At 42.8% G+C, this 27,110-nt stretch overlaps 1 protein-coding gene across 3 annotated transcripts; it reads left to right on the top strand.

The window, feature by feature from the left end:
• LPAR3 (lysophosphatidic acid receptor 3) lies at positions 1-16,313 on the top strand. 3 transcript variants are annotated; one of them, XM_021530039.2, is made up of 4 exons: positions 1-61; positions 5,454-5,964; positions 8,434-9,191; positions 15,700-16,313. In XM_021530039.2, exons 3-4 carry the CDS (start codon positions 8,456-8,458, stop codon positions 16,047-16,049), a joined length of 1,086 nt encoding a protein of 361 aa, XP_021385714.1. In that variant the 5' UTR covers positions 1-61; positions 5,454-5,964; positions 8,434-8,455; the 3' UTR covers positions 16,050-16,313. The 3 variants fall into 3 exon arrangements, with proteins under 3 accessions (XP_021385714.1, XP_021385733.1, XP_021385724.1); XM_021530058.2 differs by lacking the exon at positions 1-61 and adding an exon at positions 83-313 and having other exon boundaries at positions 5,500-5,964; XM_021530049.2 differs by lacking the exon at positions 1-61 and adding an exon at positions 83-313.
• Positions 16,314-27,110: the final 10,797 nt, after the last annotated feature.

Here is a 27,110-nt window from a genome sequence, read left to right as displayed (position 1 = left end):
GGCGAGCCCGCTCTGGCGGCGGCGGCGGCGCTGCTCCGCTCCGCTCCCGCCGGGGCTGCCGGTGAGTGGGGCCGGGGCGGCGGTGGGCAGGAACACTGTTACAGCGGGCTGGTCGAGCTCCGGGAGTGGCAAAACTTCTTCGGTTCTGTAAAACTCTCTGCGGTGGTAGCGGAGTCCCGGGTGCGCCCCGGGCCGTGCCGGTGAGCGGAGCCGGCGGAGCCCGAGCCCGGCGGGGCAGCGCCGGTGCTGCCGCTCTGTCCCGGAGAGACGCCGCGGTGTGTGCGGGCACGGACGCGCGTTCCGGAACACACCCGTGAGTTTCCGCGCGTTTGAGACTCCGTTTGAGCACCCCTGGGTGCCCGGGGCCCTGCCCTGCTGAGGCACGGGCAGCTGGTGCGGGCTGCGGGCACCGGCAAAGGGTCTTGTGTTAAGTGTTTTTTTAATGCGGTGTTATCTTAATCTGTGCAATACACCGAAAAAATACGCTGCGTTATTTTGCATGGTACCTTCTTTACCTTAAGGAAACAAAGTCGGGGCTGGAGGGAGAGGGAGACGAAGCAGTTTTGTACCCTTGTGTTTCCAGAGACCATGTACTTAGGTCTGCTCTCCTATCTGTGATATGAGTCTAGAAAAAGACATTTCTTATTGCAGACTGGTAAGTTGTATTGCTGTAGCTTTGTTCTTTAAGCTATGCTGAGTGTGTGATTTCTTGCATGTTCTTATGGTCTTCTAAAAGGTGCAGTAGAAAGCACAACTCAATTCCAGTAATATGATGCAAAACTTAATTTCACTAAGCTTATCTCTGACTGAAAATTAAACTAAAAGCAAACAAATCAAAGAACCCCAGAAACAAAATCTACACAATCAGTAAAGAAGTAGTAGTTCTTACCACCGTGCAAAGCTGAGAGATGTATTTAGCTTTTTTTCAGAATGCTGGGTGAAAGTTTCAGATAAATTAGACTGGTTGTGTCCTTATCCTCCTGTGTTATGCTGACCTTTTAGGAATGTCTTCCAGCATAGGCTTTATGCTATCAGATAATGAAATAAAATCTCAGAAATATATTATTTGACACTGTAGGGAATGTATTTATATTGGGTATTAAAGACCAACATATCTGAATTCCACTATTATGCCATTAGGCCAACTCCTATGTCTTGAGCAAATATGTTTTAGAGTGTGCTATTTCTGACAATTCCACTGACACATTTGCCTGTGAACCCAGGCTCTGAATCTCTAAAAAGATCAGATGCAGTCAAGTGACTTGTTTTAATCAGAAGTAGTGTGATTTAGGTAATCATTAGTATGTCCTGAAAATAAACAGTAAAAGTTGACTTGTTTGGGACTGTGCTGAAATAGTCTGTATCTGCATTCTGTAGGTTTTGTGAAAGAAAGCTGATTTGTTGATTGCTAAAATGGAGCTGGTAGTGATTAGTGAAAGGACCTGGAATTTCTGCAGAAATGGGAAACTTACTTTAGAAGCAAAACAGGTATTTTCTTCTAGGCATGTTTCACAATGTATAGGCTGTTTGAATGACTTTTAAATACTTTAAATGCTGTGTCTGTTTCCGCATTATAGGATGACCTGCCAGCTCCTTCCAGAACCACACTTAAAGGAGACTAAATGAAGGCTTTGCAGCAAAGATTTTAGTTTGAACTCCATATATAGATCTAGTAAACCATAATTTCAGAAAGTCTTAAATTACCAAGTCTGAAGTCTAAACTTGTGGTAACCAGTGAGTTACTTGCTATCTGTCCCTAACAAATTTATGCATTGTAGCAGAACTTTCAGACAATTTAATGCATTAGAGCAGCTGGAGCCTGAGCTTTGTAATACCTTGGTGGAGGCACCCCTGTATCTCTGTTTCACAGTTCAGTGTCAGCCTGCAGCAGTTTGCAGAGGAGCAGCACTGTCACTTACAAGCACAGGGTGACGACACTTGTGTGCCCTAACAGTGATTTTTAAGCCTCTTATCAGACTGTGTGTACAGAGCACTGTGGTTCATGTCTGGTGGTACTACTTCCTCTCTCTGCAACTTTAAATATTTAGTCTTGAGGTTCTAAATTTTTGGTAGGTTTAATACTTTTCTTGAGGCTCTCTATTTGTGCCATATAGCACAGTCTTTTATGCAGGATTTATGATCAATGAAAACCTTAAATGTTTCCACCACAGATACTTTAGAGTTGCCAAAGAATCATCTTCATTCCTTTTGCCCCACTCCGCTCCCAGTCCAAAAGATGACACCACAGGAATGGACTATTGCTGGAAATATCCAGAACCGTGGTGGAAGTATGAGTTTGCTGTACTTTCCTTAAGTTAACATTATGTAGGTGAAACAGGCTTGGAGAAAAAATGGATGTGGCACTTTGCTCTCCTTAGTCTAAAAGGTATTGAAGACCAAGGTAGTGGGATAATGCTACTTGGGAGTAATTGATTTGAGTTCAGGAAGTTATCTGAACTTGTAGATACTACAGTTAAAGAAAAAAAATAGAGCCAAACAAAACCACAAGTAGATTCCCTTACTAATATGCAAGTTTTCTTGTTGAAAAAACTTATTCATTTGGCCTCACGGTTTTTAGACATAACTTTTTTTTTCAATTTATAAAGCTGCATTTAAAAAATGTTTTTTTGAAAATTACATTCTCAGGTCCTTGAAGTGTACTACATGCTATGCTGTTTCAAGTACAGGCAGTGCCTGCACAATTTCTGTAATAAACAAAATGTAAAACAGTTGCATTTCTGAGATAATTTGTCTCTGTAAAACCTATTAAATGAATGTTGGCTTCAATTATGTCCTCTAGTAGTACCAGATTAAAAAAAAAAGATTTAGTTTAGATATACTTGTATGCATAATTTTGTGTTCTTTATGTGCTTCCTTTCAGTTTGTTTATCTAAATTGATTTTGGTTATAATATCAATAAACTATTAATGACAATTGAAAGTGAACCAGAGCACTTACATCACAAAACTCTTCCTTACAGTTACATATTAACATTTTTGGCTTCTGCTGTGGTACACACCCTTTTCTGTATTTCTTTCTAAACTGAGGTAACCTGGATGGGTTTCTTGGGTTACTGTGCAATCATTTGGTTGTGTTTTCCTCCGTGGCCATACATGTAGCAGGGTGTGGAGGGGAACAAGGAACCAATTCCCATTCTGAACTGGTACTGCTGCTGTGTATGCTCTGGCTGCCCAGCACCCCGGCTTTCTTCTGCCTGTGCCTTCCTCTGAGAAATAAGGTGAGAGAGAGCTTTTCAGTAATGAGAAAACAGAAGAAACAGGGTAATTTATCCTGAAGAAGAGGACGGGACAGAGGGTGTCTGTGTCTGCCTGTGGCACAGGGTGCGGGCAGGCAAATGCTGGGCTGTGGGGAGCCCTGGCAGGGGCTGCACTGCCTGCAGACCTCCAGACACTCCTTTTGTGGTGCTCTATGAGAACCATCTGCTGCTTGTAGGGTAGATTTAAAAAGCCAAAGGAATATGTGCAAGTAGGCAATTGCTGCTATTTCTCTGCAGTGACAGTCTGAATGTGAATAGAGTATCTCACAGTATGCCACCTGTGCCTGTGATCAGTCATTGTGATAAACTGCAGAGCAAATTTTGTAATACATTTCAAAATCTCTTAGACATCTGCATTTAATACCTGGTCTTTGCTAATGGAGAAGGGGAGACAGGAGGCAAAGTGCTCAGGCAGGGCTGGCAGCCTGCCTGCTTTGCAGGCTGAGCCTGGGCACAGCTTGCTCCTCTGCGCCATCTCACAGACCTGCCCGGACTGTACTGGCTCTGTCATCTCTCCCGTTCCACTGTGGATCATTCTGGGTGTTGAACTGCCTGAAATTCTGCACAGAAATTCCTGTGCCAGCTCAGTAAACCAGGTTGGTGTTCTGCCTGGGCACACACCCCTCCCTCTCCCCTGAGATGGCTTGCTGCCCTGCTGAAGGGCTTCACTGCTATTGTTTTAGGCTCAGTTTTGCTCTCAGGGCCTTTTGGTCCATCTCTAAAGCTGGCTTGAATCCCCTTACTGTAGCTTTCTGTGCCTCTGGGCCTGTCTGCTCCCCCCTCTTGCATCTATACAGAAACAGGGCAGAAGCCATCAAAGTCCTCCAAGCTGACGCCAGCCCTTCAATAAAATTGTAGCCAGCATACTGAAACATCTTGGTTTTTAATGGACAAGGGAAGAGGCAGAAAACCATGGGGGTGTACCTTGAATCACATTATGGCTTGCAGGGTAAATTTTATAATGACTTTATCATTAAAATACTATTTGTGTTTTCCTTCAGCAATGTTTGCATTAATAATGAGTAACTCAGAGCTGATTTACAGGCGAGATTTACTTTTTAATCAAAATTCCTTAAAGCTAATTTTAATCACCGTTTCAATCAGCAAAATCCTTGACTTAAATAACCGATACTAAATATCATTATAAATATACAGATTTTCAGTGAATTTATTGAAGTAAACAAGATTCCGACTGAATAACAACCATTAAAGCATGCTAGCTTACAACAAGCCAAACCTTTTGTCAAAAATATTATCTAGGTGTTGTTTTATTTCACTAATTCTTTATTCAGTTAGCCAGTGTAATATTCCTACATATTCATGCAAATTCTTGACTTTTATTTAAAGAACAGTGAAGAACATATTCTGACTTGGTAGGAGTTATACTGTCACAGAGGAATTTATAAGCAATTAAAGCATATACATCTGTCATTAAGAGAAAGTTCAAGATGCATTGGGAAGAATTCTTGATGTTTTCAAATGTTTTTGCATTTGAAAACAATTTAGCTAAAATCCCAAATTATTTGAGATTTTTTGGAACAGAGGATTTTTCCCACTCAAAACAAGAGAAAAAGCTTGAATGTTTACTCAAGAGTGGTAGAGAAAAATGCAGTTCATAGTCCATCAGTTTGTGATCTTTGTGGCTACTGTTGATTGAAATGAGGTAATTAAATAAGCTGAAATGAGGGAAAGAACCTTTTAGGGTATGTTTTTGGCACTTGACAAGTTTTGATATATTTGCCTGCAAGTAAAAGAGCAAGCTGTTAGCTCAACTCCCCTGTAGAATATGCACTATGTGATAACTGCTGGAGAGCTGCGTGATGGGACAGGAAACACCAAGTGGTGTAGAACAGGTGACTAGAGATTGTTTGCTGTCCTTTCTCATAAAAAAACCCAAGAATTATCAAGCTTGGGAGAGACAATTTCAAAACAAAATAAGGCAATTCTTCTTAAAGTGAGTAGCACTGTGGGAGCTCTCTGCTGCAGACTCTGGAAGACTCTCTTGCCTTTTTAAGTCTGGACTGAGAAGCTGAGCTGTTTTTCTACTAACTTTGAATGGTATTTTGTCTGAGTAATTAAATTCTTGTGTACTTAATAAACAGATCTGAAATATGTAATATTTAAGGTTTATTTTTAAGAAAGGGTTATATTTAAGGGTTATTTTTTTCTTCTTAAGTTTAAACCTGCCCTGATCAAGATAAGCATCTCTGATTTGGCTGCAGAAGAGAAGACCTGGAGAAGAAAGTCCTGCCAGGACATGTCACATGCCAGGAACTATGGGATATCCTATCCTGCATCTGGTACCTGCTGTGGACTCTGAGGATTCAGCTGCATAGCTCTGACACAGCTCTACAGCTCCCCTGAGACCAGGCTCATTCTGCTGGGAGGACTTCAGATAAAGGTGTGAAGAAAACCTTGCACTGTCTGCAAGGCCCCTGGTGTTGTAAGTGCTTTTTGCACACAGGCTGGTGCAGACAGCCAAGTGCTGATCTCCATTTCGAAGGACTGGGATGTAAATGCTCCAGTTCAGCTTCTGCTTTGGTGCAACTTCCATTTGGAAATCTCCAGAGTCTGCCCTGTGACTCTGAGACCTCAGCTGGATGCTTTTCTACTCCTTCTCATCTTACCTCAATACCTCAAGATATCTCTTTCAAAATCATTTGTCATTTGAGCTCTGCTGTGTGACAGTAAGTGTTTGTAGTGTAATTATTTCAGTGGAGAATTATGGTTGTGTGAATGTTTTTTTTTTCTTTGGTTACTACTTCAAATAAGGATGGGACTTCATTAAGCTGAAGTATTTAGAATAAATTCATTGTTGATATTTTGGATTTCTTTAAGCTTTTAAACAGATGAGATGCAAAAAGCATCTGCAGATTTCTTTACTCTCCTGTCACTGCAAGCAAGAGATTCATCCGTTGAGATGATTACACAGCAAGATACAACATGTTCAAAAAACCTTCCCTGTAATTTTCACAGTTTTGGGATTTATTTTTGTTTTTCCCTGCCATTCTTGCCCAAAATGCTGCTTCTATTTGCAGGCATTTTGGCTGTTCTGTAAAAGTTTAATGTCAAGCTCAGTAAGTCCTTTGCTGCCTTGATGTGTTAGAGCAGAGGCTTCTCTGCTGGCAGGGTTCCCAGCACTTGGCTACTTGAGTAGCTGTTGTCTGCCACTCCTCAGGGACTTCTGGTCACTTACAGACTGAATTTGATTTTTGAGTAGTTCCTGGGTGAGAATGGGGAATGTCCTGACTGCCCAACTCCCCCTTGTTCCTGTGAACAGGGAGCAGTGGGCGCTGAATCCCAGTTGGCTCACTGCAGTGGATCTGCATTGCTGAGGCTTTTTTATTTTTAGATGGAGGGATGCTCTGTAATGTTTCAGTGCAAGGGATGATTTACTTGTTTCCTTCCACTTCTTGTCCTTAATTAGCTGTTCTTAGTTCTATGTGTTTAAATTTGATGCTTTGAGTAATACAGACTTCTGTAAAAAAAGTGGCTGGCCAGGTGCTTGAGGGCAATAAAATGGATAACAACGTCAAGTGGCCTGCTTTCATGTTGACTACTAGGTGAGAATTAAGAAAAATAAAGGAAAAAAGGCTAAAGAGCTAGTTCAGCAAAAATGGAATATTAAAAAAGATAAATTTCCTGAAAATTATGGAATAGTGTAATTTGATTTAAAATTACTGTAAATATTGCATGAAATAACAGAGGTAGCATAACATAAATGACAAGAGATAGATCTTTTTAGTTCAAAGCTTGGAATGAACCTTTAATATAACAGTGGTGCATTAACCAGCCTGCTGGGGATTGTTTAATTTGCTTCCCACTCCCTGGGGAGATGAGATTTAACTGTAAAATAACCACAGGGTAATAACAGACTAAGTGAACCTCATGTTTATCTGTCAATAATTTTAGCTGCAGAGATGGAAAGCCTATGCTTTTTAAACTCTTTCAGTTGTCTAGGTTTTTTGCTGTTTGCCATGCTGTATAACATCTAGTTTGATTTAGATTTTGTGCCATGGCTGTGTTCCTGGGTTTTGCTAAAACTATACAACATCTGTTAATGAGCTGTTAAAACCCTTCTGCAGATACTGACAGTGGATGTGAGGGCTGGTGATGATCAGACTCAAACTCTCCCTTCTGTACTGTGAGACCCTGCATGGGGTCCAGCAGCCATGAGTAATTGCTGTCAGATCTCCTGGGTAAATTAGTGCAGGTTCAGTTTGGTTCATAAAAAAGGCAGTAAAATTGCCAAAGCAGCTGACATTGACCTCGCCCAGAGTAGCAGAAGTGTGATGTAATCTGGAACTTGGACTTGGACACCCTCTCCATCATCAGGTTTAATAGCTGTGTCCAAAATAGTGCTGAATGGGTATGAGAAATAAACCCCAGCAATGCTGTTCCTGGGGCTTGTTTTAACCTGTGGTTGGGTAGGGAGCTGGATTTTGGTTTTAAAGATAACTGGGCTGTGTGGTGCTTGAGAGCCCAGTAAAATAATTCCTGGCTTTAGAATAGTCAAACATCTCAAAAATACTTTTCCCTTTTCAGTACGTTTACTTAAGTCCTCTATTAGTAAATAACAGATATGTGCTCAGAATATTTATGCCTGTAGCATCTTATATACACACATTTTTTACATTTATTAATATATAATTGAAAAACAAAAAAATATTTTTTCCATAATGGGCCTTTTATTGCTTAGTCAGTAAAGTGGAAGAGTTATGATTTGTGCTTCCCAACTGGCTACACTGAGAAATGGAAATAATGATGGGGCTGTGGCTCAAACATGGGATTTCACAGCAAGAATGGCTTGGCTGTTGCTCAGATTTTCTCCATGACCTCCAGAAAGTAATTTTTTAACTTCCAGTTTGTTGCTTGTACAGTATGACTGCTTGTGCAAAAGAACTTTGCTGGAATTTTTTAAGTAGGAAAATCTTTTAAAATTCCTGATTCAGCCAAGCACCATGCACTGTGGTCCTCCAGAATATCTTCCGTGTCAACCCTGTACAGCTTGAATTTTTACTTAAATCCTCCAAGTATACACCCTCCCGTGTCCCTGTCACACGCCCTTGTCCCCCAAAAAGGAAGGTATAGTGATTGAAGCAAGGACTATTAGCTGATTGTTAATCTTCCTTCTTTTTCCCTCCCACCCTTCCTAGGATGCAGGGGCTTTAATCCAGGATGAATGAATGCTACTATGACAAGCGCATGGACTTTTTCTACAACAGGACAAAGACGGACACGGCGGATGAGTGGACAGGACCACAGCTCATTGGTGTTCTATGCTTTGGCACCTTTTTCTGCCTCTTCATTTTTATTTCAAATTCATTGGTCATAGCAGCTGTGGTGAAGAACAAGAGGTTTCATTTTCCCTTTTACTATCTTCTGGCCAACTTAGCAGCTGCAGACTTTTTTGCTGGAATCGCCTATGTCTTCTTGATGTTCAACACGGGCCCGGTGTCGAAGACGCTGACAGTGAACCGCTGGTTCCTGCGCCAGGGTCTCCTGGACACCAGCCTGACAGCGTCCCTGGTGAACCTCCTCGTCATCGCAGTGGAGCGCCACATGTCCATCATGCGCATGAAGATCCACAGCAATCTCACCAAGAAGAGAGTCACCTTCTTAATTATATCCATCTGGGCCATTGCTATTTTCATGGGTGCCGTTCCGACCCTGGGTTGGAACTGCCTGTGTGACATTACTGTCTGCTCATCCCTGGCACCCATTTACAGCAGAAGTTACCTGGTGTTCTGGAGTGTCTTAAACCTGGTTGTCTTCTTCATTATGGTGGTGGTTTACATAAGAATCTACATGTACGTCCAGAGGAAAACCAATGTCCTGTCCTCACACACTAGCGGCTCCATCAGCCGGAGGAGAACCCCTGTGAAGCTTATGAAGACTGTCATGACAGTTTTAGGTAAGAGACCACAAACCATGGTGGGCAAGGCTGGTGGTGCCAGTGAATTGGTTTGTGTTGGTTTGGTTCAGTTTTTATTTGAAACACACCAACAAAAAGCTGTACAAAAATCACTCAGTCCTCCTAACACAAAGAAACCTCACTGAACTTTTAAGTGCTGGAGGCATCTAGACTTTTGTGTGCTTTAGACACTGAAAGAGCTGTTGCACTATGCAGAAACATGAGACAGAGGACTGGTCAACACATAGAAGAAAAGTGTAGGCACCTTGTTACAAAACACAAATTGTGAAGGTAAAGGTTATTGGCTTTTGTTTGTTTGTTTGGGGTTTTTGTTTTCAGCAGGAAGATACAAAATCACTTTGTAGAAAGGCTTGTTGTGAAGCTTTATAATTGCCTAGTAGAACATTTTCAAAATAACGTTTTTTAATATTTGCACAAGGTCATGAACACTAATGTTGGATGTCAGTAGTTTTCTTTGCACATATTCCTCTTGGCTGTTTCCTGGGCATAGAAACTTCTTCCCTCTGGAAATGCACCTTCCCTGGGGAAAGGAGAGAATGGCTGGTGGGTCTGCAACTTTGATAGAGGTTTGCTTTTCAAGGGAAGGATTCACCTTCATTCTGTGAATATTACATGGTGCAAAGTACTTCTAGATAATCATGGTAGAGTCTAGCCTTATATCTCTAAATCATAACGTGAGATTTGCCTTGGGTTCTACCCTAAAGACACTGTTGATACTTAAGCAGCTCAGATCACTTCATCAGGGAATTGTGATGTAGTATACATTAAATTGGAGAAGAACAGACTAGGTGACTGATTCTTGGAACAAATACCAGCTGTAGCAGTCAATTTTCTCCAGAATTACTTGAATCTGAACAAGATGTGTCCTGGAAACCAAATGTCACATCAGCAGGGCTCCAGGTGGAGCTGGAGGTACACTGAGACATTTGTGAAGCTGGGCTCAGGTGGTGGTGGACTCTAACCCACAAATATGGCTTTACTGCTCTAACAGCTGTTTTGAGGTTGGATGAGCCAATGTAGCAGAACTGGAGCTTTTGGGAAAGCTGGTGGTCATGTATACCTGGGACACAGTTGTGTCATACTGCAGCATGGTAGAACTAGCAAGCTTGGGGACAAAAGTGTAATTTTTCATGGAGATAGGACTTGCCAGAGTAGGAAGTTCAAGCTGAGGACACTTTCTTCCCCTTGCAGTTTTTGGATGCTCTTTGCACAGTGTGGTATCTGATTTTATTGTTTTTTTCTGAAATTATAGTGCTATAGCACCTTTGTCTACCAAATGATGTCTTAAAGAGCTTCAGAAGCTGAAATCCATTAAACTTCACAGTGCCTGATTTTGTGAAAGAAAGCAGACTGGTAGTTCAAGCATGTAGAAGGTTCTCACTTATACTTCCGTGTCTTCTGTAGATGGCTTATCTGCTGCCAGAGCTTTTTCCTTCTAAATCATCCCCCAACTGTTATTTTTTGAGAGTAAATTTGGTGGTTGTTCCTGTCTCTCTGCCCTTGACTTGCAGGAACAAGATTTGATCTTTTGCCCCACCTAAGCTCTGGTGCAGTGAAACCTAAACCATCCACCTGGAAGGAGAAAAACCCCTGCAGAAAAACTATGAATTGCTCCAACTCTGATCCTGCCTTAATGCATAGGGATGAGTAGATTGTAGTTAACTGCTGCATTGCAAACAGACAGAAAACAGCACTTTAAAAAAGCAGTTCTCTGAGCATTTCTGCTGAAGGCAGGACTGCACCCTGCAGCCAGTGTGGGGGTTGGAGGCACAGGGATGGCAGCTGCTCATCCCTCGTGGTCCTTTATGCTGTGGAAAGCCTTCAGTGTTCTCTGTGACCACACTGCTCTGTGGAAAGAAACCCCACTTAAAATCTCTTTTTGAACTTGTTATTTCTTTTCCTAGGGTGTGGGGCCTAAGGACTATGGGTTGATTTGAAGTTCAGCATTAGCTTCCTCTTACAGCATATGGCTTTTCAGCCATGAAATTGAACTATAATTCAGGCAGAACATTTAATGTTATTGTGTGTTGGGCAAGGCAAATTTAACTTAGTCTGAGTGCTGCCCTAGACATCATAATTTTGTATATTTACTTTGTCAGTCAGAAACAAAACTGAAACAGAGCCTGCTTCCAAAGAAGTCAAATTAGTGCTGATGTTGTTGGGTGTACAGTCTACTTCCAGCTCATGGGTCAGAGGAAATGTATCTTGACATGTTCTTTCATATCAGTTCTCCAAATTTTAATTCTGAGGGACTTTTTATAACCATTTATTTCCAGGAATGAGAACTTATTTTTTTAAATAGTTTGAAATGTGCTCTCCTGGCCAAGTTATTCAAGAGCTGTGTGCACAATGCATTACAAACCAAATAGCTTGTTTTCTGGACTTTCCAATTACCAAGAGACACCAAGTGGCCAAAGTGATTCTTCCAAAATTCTGCTTCTAACCACTGATGCAAGAGCCTAGAGCTATATGCAGCACGTGAATTTTGCCCTAATCAGTTACTTTTAATATTTTTTTCTGAAACATTTGAAAATGCTTTGGAGTACATACCTGATAACTGTCTTAACTAAAAGCTCATTCCAAAATGCTGTGCTGGGTAATGCATAATAATTCCCATCATTCATGTTCATGTGCTCTATTGGTTTCATGTGAGATTCAGGACAAAATCCTTCTCCTGTGCTGCTGTGTGGAAGGAGGCTGTGTGTAGTTGGGTACTGCTGGCATGCTGCTCCTCCCAGCTTCCTCCTGCTCCCTCCTTGGGAAGGCTGGGCTGTGGCTGGCTGTCCTCACAGCAAAACATCCCCGTCCTCTTTGGGTGTTCCCCTCCCGTGGCCCTACAGCTGAGAGTTGGGGGAATTGAGATTTTAGAGTCATTTCATGGATTCCTGGTGATCACAGCTTCAGGTGGCTTTTTGCACCATCACTTAGGCTTGGAGGGTCCCTTCCAGAGGCTGGGAGTCAAGTCTCTGTCATCTGCACATTCCTGCCATAACCCTTAAAATAGTCCGTCATGGTATAGGAGTAAGGCTTTCCCTTTGGCATGCTGAGCCACAGGTGTCATCTAGTTGAAACTGAAAGATGTGAAACCAAGAAAAAGGGGCCGAAATCCTCTTGGGCTGACCTTGTGGCATAATCCCAGCTCAGCCTGTGACTGCAGCTTTGAAGAAGAGTGGCTGCAGGTGTGAGGGTATGTGATTTTCACATGGTTGTGCATGTGGTAGCTCCTCTGAACCTGGCAGTGAGATTCCTGCTGAAATAGCAGCTCTGGAGGGGATGATTTTCAGTTTCAGTAAATTTATAGTTTAATTGGTAACTTGCTGTTTCAACTTGGTCACACATGTGGCACTGGCATCTGGAACCTACTGCACTTTTTTTTTTCTCTCAGTGTTGACATGCTCAGAAACAGCCTTGATGTGCAGGAGTTTATGAAATGGTGCTGTTGAAGCATCAGTAGTGCTTCCAGATCCACAGGAATTAATTTTTAATCAGAGGTGATGTAATCTACAAGAAATTCCATGGTTAAGTCTAATGGAAAATCCTCAAACTAACCTTGAGGCATTGTGACACGTGATCTCCCATAATCTGGTGAAGAGATTCTGAATTGTTCTAATCTATGTGGCAGTCAGGCTGTATTGCATGTCCCTTTTGTGAATTTTAATGAGTTCCAGAAGTTAAATTATTTTTGGAGTGTGGCACTTTGTCAGGGAGGGGAGCTCCTATGGGATAAATATTCTGCAAACAAGAAAATTGCTGAAGGGCTGAGACTAAGGTATATTTTTATGCTTAACCATGGTTCCCTTTGAAAGCTTGGTGGTAAAAATAACAAAATCTGAGCAAGGCTGCAGTCTGAGACATGCCTCACTTTCATCTCTGTGGTGCTAAGAGGAAAAAGTGTTTTTGATGGAGTCAAAGCAACCCCAAGAAAGCATTGTCCAGTAACTTGGACACTGTCACTGCATTGCCCCGTTCTTGTTTTTGGTTGTGTGAAATGTGTGGAGACACACCTGCAGCTGTCTTTTATCTTTCCTTACTTCTGAAGCTGCAACCTTTTAGGGTTTTGCTCATATAGATAGACAGGGATACATCCTTTGAGTTCATGGACTACTTCTGCCTGCAATCTTGGGTTCTGTCTGAAGGAGACATTTCTGTGTCTTTTGTTAAATGTGCCTTTTGGGGTCTTTTTCCTCTCCTGCTGACTTCCATAAAAGCATGGTTGCACATGGCACTCTTTATGGTAGAAGTGAGCAAAATGCTTTCAGCATCTGTTCTAAGGAAGGTTTGTCACCATCTCAGTTTCTGCATGGAGCTGGTGGATTGGCAGCTTTGCCAGTGACCTTTAGTAGTGCAAGCTCTGTGTCCAAACACTCACCGAGACACTTAACTAGGCACAACATTGTCTGGGTGGTTGGGTTACAGCACTCGTTAAAACTGATGGGATTTGCTGGTGAACCCCAGGACAGCAATTCTGTGCTGTGTTTTCTCCATTGTAGATGATAAGAGAGCTGGTGCTCTGCTCACAACTGCTTACTCAGCATGCAGGAGCCAAACCAATGCACAGTACAGAGACTGAGCAGGGAAAACAAGCATTGTGGTAGCAGCACACAGCTCCCAATGACAGTGGGCAACAGAGGAATGTTACTGATGTTAACCAGTATCTCAAAACTAACACCATAAAATTAGTACTTAGTATCACAAAAATCTTGGTACAGCAGAGTAGAAAATTCAGTTTCTGCAGAAAACTGTCTCCTGCCTTTCTGTTCAGTGTTGTCTAGAGCAGAGTAAATCAGCTGAATTTTCTCTGTAGTCCAGGACACAAGGTTGCAGCAAGATCCACAATACCTTGTCCTGGATACATTTTTCAACAATCCTAGTGCTTGCTAAATCACACAAATCCCCTTAACATGCCATTATGGCTTGCCTGTCATATGGGCAATGTCCAGTCCTGTCCTCAATGGGGAGAAGTGTCAGTGCTGCTGACCCCAGCCCGTGTGTGCAGCGTGGCTGGTGGGTGCCTGGGCTGCTGCTGTGAACCAGGCTCCCTCCCACTGCTGGCTTCCACAGTTTGGGAATATCAGCAGCTTTCCAAAGATGAGGTGGACTTGCTTGCTCTACCAAAATTGTTGAACAGATATCTACATCCCCAGAGAGCTTTTAGGCATGCAGATGCTATTATTTGTTGAATGATTTTTTTACTAAGCTCCAAAATGGGGAAACTGCTGTGATAAGTGGTTGTAATTTCCTCAGTGCGTTGTTCAAACTGTGACTGCTGGGAAGAGTTGCAATTTTCTATTTCTGTACATCAGACAGCAATTGTGGCTTGTGCTAAGTTAGTATTATCATGCACATGGCTAGTCCTTCCCTGGGCTCTGGGAGGGATCACAGGGTGCAGTGCAGCGGGGACACCAAGGGGCAGACGGGGCAGCCCAGGGCCCCTCTCCAGCCTGTGTCTGGGGCTGCATTTGGTAGCAGTGTTACCCCTGCTCATCCTCACTTACAGTGTGGGTGTGCAGGAACAAGGGAAGGTGCAAATGAACCTTCTCTATTATTGAATTGCCTTTGAGCCATTTTAATGCTTTCTTTGTGCTATGTTCAGTCTAAGATCTCTTCTACCTCATTCTCCCTTTAGTTTTCTTTTGCCTCTCTTGCAGAGTTTTCTCTTCCCCGAGCACTCTGCACTTACTTCCTCATACCTTTTCTGTTTTGTTTTTGGTTTTTTTTTCCACCCTTGCATTTCTTTGCCCTGACTCCTACATCCTTCACTTCACCTTCACCAATTCATCTGTTTGTTTCCTCCTCTCTTTTCCTGTGTAACTGTATTTTTTTCCAGCAGCTGAATTGCTGTGTCTCAGCATGCAGAGCCTGGGAGGGAGAAGTGGAAGGAGGTGAGCTCAGAGGTGACTGGGAGCCCACAGTGCTTGTGTGTTGTAGGGAGTGGCACATCCTACACTAGCTGTGGGTTTCCCCCCCCAGGACATGTGTAAATTATCTGACACCTGCCTCATTAATTGGCACTGCAGAGTCAGCTGTGGGGTGGCTTCTCTCTTCAGATCATATTATGGCAGTGATGGAAGTGAATCACCTGATATCTTCTCCTCTGGTACCTGAGAGAGATGAACAGAGGAAATGTGTTCCAGTGCCAGTTCTCTACTTTTAAATGTTCCAGAACTCTTGTTTATTTATCAGCATGGATAAATCACTGTTGTGATGACCTTTTCCTATGTGTGTTTGAATTGACGCTGTCAGCAGCTCAGATTCTTGCTCCCTGCAGTCTTCTGAGAGCTGCCCTGCCTCCTGCTCAGGGCTTGGCAGAGGAGCTGTAGCAGATATAATCTTGCTGCTGTCATTAGAATTTCGTCTTCTCCTGCTTTTCTCATTTTTGTGTAGAATTTTGATAAAGTCAATAATCTTGTAAGATATTAAACACTCCAAGACCCTAGAAGTTTGAAGTTAGCTTTGGTTTTCTTTTTATTGTCTCCTATATTTCTAGGTGCCTTTGTTGTCTGCTGGACCCCTGGCCTGGTTGTCTTGTTGCTTGATGGACTGAACTGTACTGACTGTGGGATTCAGCATGTTAAAAGGTGGTTCCTTCTCCTGGCCTTGTTGAACTCTGTCATGAATCCAATAATTTATTCATACAAAGATGATGAGATGTGGGCTACCATGAAAAGGATGATTTGCTGCTCTTCTGAGGATAAGAGCCAGGAGAGACGCTCATCTCGGATCCCCTCAACAGTTCTCTGCAGGAGCATGGACATCTCGGGCCACTACATTGAAGATGGCATTATTCAAGGGACAATTTGTGGAAAAGGAGATCTTGGTGACAAAGGAAACTCCTGAGCAATGCAAGGGACTGACTTGGCTGGAAATGGAGAGGGGGAAGGGAGAGGTTTTGTAAGAGGAGATCGACTGGCAAAGCTAGTAAACAATATATCCACTTTGTTCCAGAGCCTCAACTCCAGTGTTAACAAAAGTTCTTATAAATAATTGCCTCATGGAAAAACACTTTGTAATGAAGAAAACTTTCTGTACTGCCATCCTTTTTGTCTTTCAAGTACATGAAATTGTTTTTTCATGTGAATGGAATAAATACCTCTCCGAGAATTCTTGTGCATGGAAACAAAATGTAAGCAATGTAAAGAGAACCTCCTTAAGCTCCTACAGAGAGAAGAAATCTGCCTAACTGTGCAGGTTTGGTATTCCTTGAGTATTTATGCTTTGAATAATTTCTGTGCATCTTGAGGAGGATTGCAGGCTTGGTTGGAAAGAATTGTGGCCTGTTTTCTTGGTTTGTGAATTTCATGAAATAGTTCATGCTTACCTCTTCTCTTCCTCCTCCTTATCTTGCTTTCAAAATAGGTAATTTGATAGTTTATTAAAGCTATGCCAGAAACCTGGTTGTGATGGGAGACCCAGACCAGGTGTCAGTGTGAGTATGTCTGACCATGGACTGTCAGGATTTGAGAGTACAGAAAGCACAAAAACCATTATTTCTTCCATAGTGGTGTGAATACTGCAGGCAAAGACAGTGCACTTTCTGCTGCTGCTGTGTAGGCAGGCATTGAGGGTGGATTAGCAGAAAAGCATTGAGGCTGTGTTCATTATGCTCATTTTTTCCTTCCCTAGGTAACATCAAATGGGTGTGTTTGCTCTTTACCTGCTGTACCATTGAGAGAAATGAGCTCCAAAACTCTGGTTTACAAAGGAACTTTTAAGGGAAGTTTAAATACCCGTATGTCCACGCTCAATCAAGCTATTTAAAACAGAAATTAATTTACAGGCAAAAAAAGCCTGAAATCAATTTAAGCCCCTACCATAGTACAGTACGCATTGATTGTCAGGTTTTGTTTGGACCACATTTAACCTCTGCTTTGCAGACAGATCTTACTGGAAGAGGTACTTGAGGAAGGGGCCATGAAGCAGCGAGCCATGGAAGGCTTTCAGCATCGTGACTGATCAGATCTAGTGCTGATGCAGCCACAACCCAAACAGCTGGAGTTCTGACTTATGGACTACACTCTAACAGAGGGCCCAGCAATACAAAGCTCTAGGGTAAACTTCTTCTGTTTCCCCTTTTAAATTAAAACTGGATTGTAGATTTCTCAGTACTCTAAAAAGCTGATTCATGCTGTCTGGTTTCAACAACAATGAACTCCCCGTTGCCATTTTAACTTCAAGAGGAGTTTCCTGTATTGTCTGCTATAGAAAGTCTGATCCCTAGTATCAAGGCAGGTTACTCCAACCAGAGGTCACTTGGAAAAGTTCTGGAAGTTTTGGCCATTTAGAATTATCACAGAACAACATGAAAAGCCAACACCAAGGACATATTTTATGAAGCTGAAAGATAAAGTTCAGCTGCAGTTTGGACAAATTCTTCCTTTAGTGCCTCTTGCATATGGATATCTGGACTGTGTTGGTCAAAACAGAACCAGCCCTTGGCTCAAAGGCTGAGCAGGGGATTTGCAGAATGCACTGGGGGACTTCACAGCAGCCCTTAGTGTATCTTGCAAGCACAGTAAGGCCCTGTTCAGAGAGCTCTCCCATAACGTGCTCATCCCATCCCATCTTGTAGGGATGTGGCCCAGTATTCAAGGTAGAGGATGTATTTGAGCAATGCTAAAAATGTTTACACATTTTTTGCTATTATAATGCAATTTTTTTTTGTGCAAATACTACTTCACTGCTTTGGTGTTCTGAAAAGCGTGTAAAGTGGTGCTTTATGGAGGTGGTGGTGTGGTGGGTTGAGCCTGGCTGGAGACCAGGTGCCTACCAAAGCTGCTCCATCACTCCTCTCCTCAGCTGGACAGGGGAGAGAAAATAAAACAAAAGGCTCATTGGTCAAGATAAGGACAGGGAGAGATTGATCACCAATTATAGACTTGTCTTGGAGAAAAATTATTACCAATCACATCAGGGTAGGATAATGGGAAAAAACCCAGATCTTAATATTTTCCTCCCATTCTGTGTTTTTCTTGGGCTTAGCTTTACTCCTGATTTTCTCTTATCTCCATTCCACAGTGGTACAGGGGGATGGGGAACGTGGTTGGTTCATCAGTCATTGCCACTCCTTCCTCCTCATGGTGAGGTTTCCTCAAACTCTTCCCCTCTCCTTTATGGGGTCCCTCCCACAGGAGACAGTTTTCCTCAAATTTCTCCAATAGCATGGGTCCCCCATGGGGTCATTAGGCAGCAGACATGCTCCATGGGCTTTCCATGTGCTCACAGCCTCCTTTGGTGTCCCCTTCCCCTGCATGGGATCCTCCCCAGGCTGCAGGTAGATCTCTGCTCCACCATGGGCCTCCATGACTGCAGGGGAACTCAGCTCTGGCGCCTGAGGCACCTCCTGCCCACCTCAGTGTTGGCACAGCTGTTTCTCTCACAAATTCTCACTCTCCTCTTCAGCTGCAGCTGCACAGGCTTTTTTTCATCCATCTTAAATATGTTATCCCAGATCTGCTGCCACTGTTGCTGATGGACTCAGTTTTGGACAGGGCTGGGTCTGTCTTGGAGCCAGCTGGCATTGGCTCTGTCAGACATAGGGAAGTTCCCTGTCTGGTGTCTTCCCACAGGAGCCACCCCTGTTTCCCCTGCCCCATGCCACTGCAAAAGCCTTGCCTTGCAAAGGCCCAGCATGCAGGCACCCCGTCCCTACAGCTGCTGCAGTGCATGGTTTGGCTGAACTAGGCTGAAGCTCTGTATGCAAACCTCATAGAAAATAAAATGGTTCTTCAAAATGAAAATCTTGTTTTGCCTCCTGTTTGAATGGTGATTGAACAACGATGGGGAAGTGTTGTTTCACGTTACTGTGGGTCCAGGGCGGGGGTGGGGGTTGATTTAATAAAATTTTCCTATTTACTAGCAAAACTAGCCAATGTTTTGCTTGATTGAATCACGCCCTGATGAGAACTTGGATGAAGATCTTGCGCATCTGCAGCAGGAGAAAAAACATTAGGTCTCTCCTGCAGAACTTGAGATTTAGGATGCAAAATAACTACCTGTGGATTTTATTTCCAGGTCAGCAGGAAAAGGTGACTTCTGTGAAGGTAAAGGACTTAAGGACTTAGTTATTTTACAGCACCTCATCCAGTGGATTCCTGGTCTGGGTTAAGGTCTGGAGGTGTTACCAATCATTCTGCTACAAGTAAGTGGGAGGGTTTGGGGTCTCTTATCCTTTCTGTTGTCTAACTTAAAAAAAAAAAAAAAAAGACAAAGGAAAACCCCTGCAGACTGGTACTTGGAGAATGGTACTATTTGCAGTGACATGCCTTTTGTCGTGCAGAATGCTTTCCCTGGAGCTGCTACCTCATGGTACCACATGCTATAAATTGCAATGTGACATGACTGGAAAAGGAAACTGATGTTGCATCAAACTTTCCTATGAACTGCTACAGCACAGTCTGTGTAATGTTTCCAGCAACAAACTGTCTAAACATCTACCTACTCACAGAGCAGGGAATTCCTTATTACCTCCATAAACATTTGTCAGAAGAGTTTGTCTCAAGGAAACCATTAAAGCACTATTTATACTTGAGTAGGAAAAAAACCTGGTGAAGGCAAGTTCCTTGGAGTTCCCTTGTTTCCCTTTTCACTAATATCCCGTAATATCTGTATCAGTTGTCTTGTGCCTGCTCCTATTCATGTAAGTACATTCTGCTGGGGAAGGCTTTAGGGTGAACACTCACAAATAACCCAGGACATTAGTTCATAGAAGGCAGAGGAAGGAAAGGGAAGAGTTACCATTAAGTCAGATAATTATGAGATTCTGCATGTTCCTGGTGGTGCTGGAGGTCTTTCTGCATTTGAGAGCTGCTGTATTGCAGTAAGTAGCAAGCCGATACTTCTAAGACAACATTTTCATAGCAATTATGGTTTGAAAACCTTTGTGATATTCTCCTCTTCTTTTCTCTCTCCAGCTGCTCCCAAACCAAAGTTGCTTTTCCAGTTGATCATAGGGTCCAGGAAGAAACGCTCCGAGGTTTTTCCCAGGGCAAAGATGTATTGTCTGTCCTCTGTGATTTGTTCTCCCATAAAGCCTGTGTGGTCACAATCATTAGAGATGCTTTTCAGAGAACTATTATTAAAAGCTGGGAACAATGAGGTTTTATTTTACATGGTCGATCTTTTGGATCTTTCTGGATAAGCAGCTAGACTGATCATTGTTTAATAGCTGTGTGCATGGGAGAGAAGTTTCCCTGATATCTGTGCTGTCAGTTTGACCTAGGTGGTGTGGGTGATGAGTCCCTCTGGGACAGCAGCCAGATTCCTAAAGCTTGAGTGCCTCTAGAGCACGACCCTTCCACTACTTTGGGGCTGCTCTACTGTGACTATTTTTCCCTCTGCATAGTTTTTTTGTGAGCTTTTATTTTTTTTTTTTTTCAGTAATTCCTGCAGACTGGTTAAATACATCTGTATTTGTGCATGTGGCAGCTTGTGCATGTATTTGAACTGCAGTAATTACTGCAGCTATATGATGGTGCCTTTCTCTGATCAGATCTTTATTTATATCTATTTTTCCCTTAAAAATGCTCTTCCAAGTAGCAGTGAAGTATAGGAGCAATACTTCTGATATGATTCTTTCACAGTTTCAGTGAGCTCAACATGAAAGTTCTAAACTACTGGTTAACAGAAGATTATAGAGGAAGGGTTCTTTTGAGCTTGTCATATTTCTTACGTTTTTTTCCTATGGTTCTGGCCACAGAACACTATCCAAGCAGATGCAGGGCAGGATCAGCCTTTGGTCCTGCCCAAAGCAATGGCTGCTTGCAAGACTAGGGCCAAGAAAAGAAATTATATGGAGATGTTAAAAAGAAGCAGGCAGGGACATTCTGTTATTTATCCCAGCCTATAATTCTAATTAAATCACTTGAAAGACATGATCCCACTTTCCTCCTTGCACCACTCCTACTTATGCTGGCACAGCCATTTTTGTGAGATCATATTGGGAACTGTAGTAGGTCTGAAAAACAACCCTGGATGTCACATTTTGCTAGTAACTACAGAAGATTTTTTTATTTGTCATGAGCCAGTAACTGCATTATTTCGTCTGCTTGCTGTGTGGAGTGACACAGATTTTTTTTTTTCTTCTAGAAATCTTTGTAAAACACAGTCCCCCTTAAATGCTATACTTTGCAGTGACTAGGCATGCTTCTATCAGGGGAAAAAAATCCATCTGGAAATGAGGAATTAGGTCATGATAGTTCCTACCCACCCACAAGGTCTTTTGGAAGACAAGGAATTTAGACTCATATGCTTTCAGCCTTTATTCAAAACATCCTGCTTATCTTTCAAGTGCCATTTGGTCCCTGGCTTCTTTTGTACACATTTTTATAGTATTGAGAGTGTTTTTTTGTTGCAGCAGGCAAAAGCTTCTGTTTTCTTCCAACCCACTTAGAAGTGCTACTTTGCAGCTCACAGATACGCTATTGTGAATTGTCTTGTACGTGCATCCACGCATCTCCTCGCGTGTGAGCTGGAGTGAATCAACATTTAAACTACCCTCTGCTGTACTTACCACAGACAACTGTGTTAGGGACAGCTTTCTTTTCTGATCTAGCCTTTACTAAAATCCCATTTGTGCACTTCAGATTCTGGTATATGGCTCTGTAACAACATCAACATGCAGATTAAGAAAAATACAATTCACTTGTTAATCTGTTTTCAACAATAGCTGTATTTTCACTTAAATGTTAAATTTGCTAAAATCACAGACATGGCCTAACTTCTCTAAAAAAAATCCAAAAGAAAGAAACAAAAACTCCCATTAAAAAGACTATGGCAAGCAAAAAAACACACCAAACCAAACATTATGCATATCTGTAGGCCACAAGTAAGTCAGCACTCTTACCATCCCTGACCTTTTGTTTCCCTGACTTGCTTTGAGATATATGAAAATAAGGAATTCTTGTTTCTGAGAACAAGTAATTGCTTAGGGGTTTGGTATGTGATCTCCTGAGGATGTGCTTCTTATCTAGACAGGTTCTTTAGCTTTCCTCCTGAAGCTTCTGTGACATGTGGTGGGATAGTGGCCTGGGAGCATTGTTATCTCACCCATTATTGCATTTCATATGTGTAATAGTTAAGAATATTTATCTACTATGTTGTCCCTAAATGTTAGGATTCTTTTGCTTATGCTAAAGACTCACAGTTCTGTAGCAGTAATTTTATCCCCAGGTTCCATTTGTATTTATGCAAACAAGTGCTTGGTGTGTTTGCTTTATTCAGATTTCTGTTAGCAATATGCTCAGTTGCTAAAAGATGTCAAAATGCATGGAAGTGAAAAGGCTTGATCTCTAGAGATGGAAATGTTATTAATGCTTACATGACTCTATTCAAATCCCAGTTAACACATCAGTTGTTATGAATGTTAGTGTATTGGCTTGTGCAGAGCATTCTGTGATGCTGGGCTGGGAATTTCCCACAGATATAAAGAGTTAATTTAATTAGAAACATAAGGGTTTGTGCTTGTATGGATAAAAGGCCGGTGAATGGTGAACTTGCAATTGCTCAGTTAAAGCTCATGCTTTAATCTGTGCTACTGCTGCCAGTGGCCCCTTTTCTGTGAAAGGAGCCCTGTGAGTGTCAGCAGTTGTGAGGTGAAGACATTTAATGGTGTTGTTTAGATGGAAAGTCCCTGCTGTATGGGAAATTGTCCCTGTAGCAGGAGGCTGGCTGGCAAACACACCAGCTCCTCTCACACACAGTTACTGATTTTAAAGAGGGGACATTTGTGCCCATACCCACAAATTTACAATATTGGATTTCATCCCAGATTTGACTTACATTGTTTTGTCCTGTTTTCTCCTTTATAATCTCTTTGCATGATCCATGTAATTTTTTGTGTGTTCTGCTTTGTTCTTCAAAGCACAGATTAAACCACACTTCTCCCTAAACAGATAAATTCCAGCAGTATTGAGTCCTATAGCAACCCTTCAATTTCACAGACCAGAGAGCCACAAGAAGAAATAAAGATGGTTGAGCAGAGATTTTAGTCTTGAGTTTTTGCAAGGTCAGAATACCAAAAATAACAAAAAATAATTATGCTTTCAGGCATTAGTTAAAGACTTTGGAGAAAAATACTTTGTCAAAAGTAAAGGAAATCCTGAGCTATGGCTGATTTTTGCAGTTAAAATGTGAGTTGGAAGTTCTAAACTTTTAATTTGTGAGTTTTCTGGGCAACAGAAGCAAAGAAATCTGTTTTCTGATTGGTTTCTCTGAACTGGAGAGAAGCTGCCATGTGCATTCAGCTCCTTCCCAGCACGAGGAGATCCAGGCAGGAGGGTGATCTCCTGAACCCCTTCCCCCACCTTAGCCCATGTTTCTGTCTCCATGGGCTCCAGGAGCATTGCTGATCTACAGAAACAAGACCAAGGTCAAGGATGGAGGGACTTCTGCAGAATACAGTGTGAGCTCTGGCTGGAGGCTTTCTGCTAAGTGCTTGTACCTCCTGTCCCCAGCCGTGGCTGAGATGGCACCACGGTCCTTGCATCTCTGGAGCAGACTCTCTGCTCAACTGTTTATTTTCCCAAAACCTGTTGGTAAGGCAACACCTTTAAATCTTTGCCGTTCAGCCAAGTTTTATAGAAAGTGAGTGATGATTTTAAAAATTTCAAGGACTAGTCAGGCAAAAAGTGGCACACTGCCCATGCCTCATTCTATTCAGAAATCAGGATTGAAGTGTTTTATGGATGCAGGTTTTTGCTTGCATGTGCATAGGTGAAGACTTTGAGGAAAAGCATGAAGGCCATCCCCAAAGTGGCTTCCCAGCAAATCCCCAGCATGCTGATATCCCATCACTGCTGTGCCTCTAATCTTTGCACCCAGTCAATGCCAGGAAAACAGCAGTCTGCCATCTTTATCCATTTTGTAGTCAGCAAAAGTGTTAAAGAGTTATTGAGGTGAAAGAGTCTTGGCTACTTCTCTCTGCATGAGTATGGCTTCTCCAAAAGGTAGCGGGATGACTTAGGAGCTGTGAGTCCATCTGTAAATGCAGAGCTGTATGTGAAGGAAACTCAGGTTTCTGTGGCTGCCCACCCTGTGCATGGTGTGCTTACTTTGTGATGCCTGAGGTTCAGAGGTTTTGCAAAGTGACTTGAGGATTTACTTCTGTGTGAGTTCTGAGGCCTTTTGCTTGGTGGAAGTGGTTCAAATGAACCAGAAATCACAGAGGAATTGACATGAGGGGGCCTTAGGGGATGTAGATTGTCACAGGAGATTCCCAGTAGAGAGGGAAGCTCTTCTTATTAATGAAAGCTGATGCTACTGACTCTTCATTGCACTGCCAGCTGTGGTTGTAAGTTGTGATTGTGGCTGTTTTTGTCTGAATGGGATTGGGCCATCCTGGAGCTGTGGAAGTTCAGCTGTCATACTCAGGGGCAGCAGGATCAGGTGCTGGTGTTCAGTGCCCTGACATGAGGGTAGGAAGCTGAAAGGAATATTAGGAGGTGGCACCTCAATATCTCAAGGGATTTAAGACCAAATGACTCGGTGAGGGTTTCTAGAAAAGAATCTCTGATGGATGACAATTCACTTCTCTCTCTCTCTCCCCTCTTGTCTTGCCTTCTGTCCCTTCTCACCCTTTGCAACAGCAGTACAAGCTTCAGAGATGAAGTACAAAGCCTTTTGGCCAGTCAAGCCAAGCGTTGATTAGACGAGGTGCCAGGGATGAGATAACACTCAGATTTGGTATGAGCAGTTCATCCTCCCCTGAGGCAGTCAGACTGAATATTTTGACTTGCTACAATAATTTCCTGTGGGCTGATAACCACTAATTCAGTACAAATGGTAGTAACAGGCTCCATCAGGAGCTGTCCTGAAGGGCTGTTGATTCATTTAATCCCACAATGAAGATTGAGTGAGCTATTATTTCGAAAGGCAAGCTGGATCCAGCATGTATTTGTATCAACACGCCAGAGATGACACAACCAGTGCCTCACCCAGCCCAGCAAAGTGGGTTTTGCTAATGTTTTATTTGGTCTCCATGTTTGGCTGGGAGACAAGCAACACTCTTTTGATGTGTTGTTTCCATGAACAGTACACTGGAAACATTCTCAGTGAGAGGGTGGCACTGCTGTGTTCTGCTCACTTGATTTCTGTGCACCTCCCTTCTGCATGGGTTCTGGTGGGAGAGGTCACTGTGAGGATAAGGACCTAGGGCTTCTGGAGTTGCCACAGTGACTAGGGCTGCTTGCCCACCAAATGCAGCTGGGAGCTCCTTACAGCTCCTGCCCCATTTTGGAAGCAGTGAGGAGAGCCTGTGGGTGGCCTTGCTGAAGGAGCCCTGGTGGTCCTGGTCAGACAATGTGCAGTAGCTGGCTCCCACCTGCATGTGGGCTCTTTGCAGGCTCCTTGTGACTGCTGTCCTTGGAGAACCCATGGGCACTCAGGCATCTTTCCAGGTATGAGGTTTAAATTTTTGCCCTTTAGTTTTTAAGGAACATTTTTGACATTGTCAAAGTTGAAGCAACTGGAGCGTTCTTTGATCTGGGAGTGAAGTTGACTCAGCTCTGCTTTGCCCAGTTTTATTTAAAGACCATGACTCCTACTTCTGAAACATTACTCATGAATGTTGTTATTGCATTATCTGCTTTTCCATCTGTTAGATGCCATGGCCCCAGCAGCACAAATACCACAACAGTAGCAGCTGTCAAAGGTCTATTTAGGCATCTTCAAAAAGTAGTAAAACCTGATACCACTGAAGATAAGCCAAGTTTTGTTACAATAAAGTTTTCTTTGGGTCTGATTTTAGAAATGTTACTACTTAGAATTTTACTTTTGATAGGAGGGATGTTGTACTAATCTATTATTTTAGTTACAATTATTTGCTTATTCCTGGTTTAAATAATGTTGCGTTATTGTTTATAATCCATGTACAAACATATAACCCTATGTTATATCTCCCTACAGTGCTCTGTTTGGTTGCTTCCTGACTCTGGGAGTTCACATAGGATAAAAAAGGATCACTTGGGCCAAACCCATGTTTCATCTTCTGGGTAACCCTCATGACTTCATGACAAATCAAAAGTCTAATTATAAGCATAGCTCATGAAGCAGGAGATACCCTAAACCAAGTCCTGTGTATCACTTAGAAATGTAAAATTACAATTCTGTAGTGAATAGCGTATTTAAATATGAATGATAATTGGAGTGACAAATTAACCTTGTTTATGCTAATTGAATGGATCTGAAGACTCCTTGAGGACAGGTGTCCCATTAATAAGCATTGCCTAATGGACTGCAGTTTCCTTCAGAAACCTCACAGTCCTGACCAGCCACATGGAAACAACCAAAGAATGCTGCAACACTGCAGCTTCGTGGTGCTGCACACAGACAAGCTGCATGTCTGCAGGAGGCCTGGGCACCCTGTCCCGGCTGCTCTTACACCCCTGTCCCCATGGGCTCAGAACCTGCTGGTCCTTCAGCCAACCTGGAAAATCGCAGGAGAGCACAGCTCTTCCAGTCATAGCCCAGGAGGGACGGGGTGATGATGTAATGGCCACCAGCTGCTCTTGGTCTGCCCCAAGAAGTAGTCACAGAGATGAGTGGTGCCCTGTGGCTCTCATTCCCTGAGAGCTGAAAGACACAGCGGCAGCACTGGCAGATTTCCCAGCGTTTCTTGGGCGTCTCCCACTCACAACTATGGATGTCTAAAAAGCACATTGGAGAAATGCATGCTTTAGGGCTAAAACCAGAAATGGAAGCAGTTGTGCTGGGGCCCAGGCTCTTCCTGGTGACAACAACTGCAGCCTGCAACCTGTCAGGTAAGGTGTGCTTTGGTGTGGCTGTTTTCTTTCCTGAGAGTGCACCCTTGGTGCTGCCATGGGGCAACCAGCAGGAGCCACTCCGGGAGGTGGCACGGCACGTTCCCTGCAAGGTACATGGCACTCCTGGTCCCTCCTCCCCATT

This window comes from Lonchura striata, chromosome 9 (assembly GCF_046129695.1).
Source record: "Lonchura striata isolate bLonStr1 chromosome 9, bLonStr1.mat, whole genome shotgun sequence".
Taxonomy (NCBI): domain Eukaryota; kingdom Metazoa; phylum Chordata; class Aves; order Passeriformes; family Estrildidae; genus Lonchura; species Lonchura striata.
The sequence above is the reverse complement of the archived record's forward strand: the minus strand, read 5'-3'. Positions and strand labels throughout refer to the sequence as shown.

Coding starts and splice junctions, on each gene's coding strand:
- LPAR3 (XM_021530039.2), top strand. CDS start 8,456: ATGAATGAATGCTACTATGACAAGCGCATGGACTTTTTCTACAACAGG. Junction 9,192..15,699: donor GACTGTCATGACAGTTTTAG/GTAAGAGACCAC, acceptor CTATATTTCTAG/GTGCCTTTGTTGTCTGCTGG.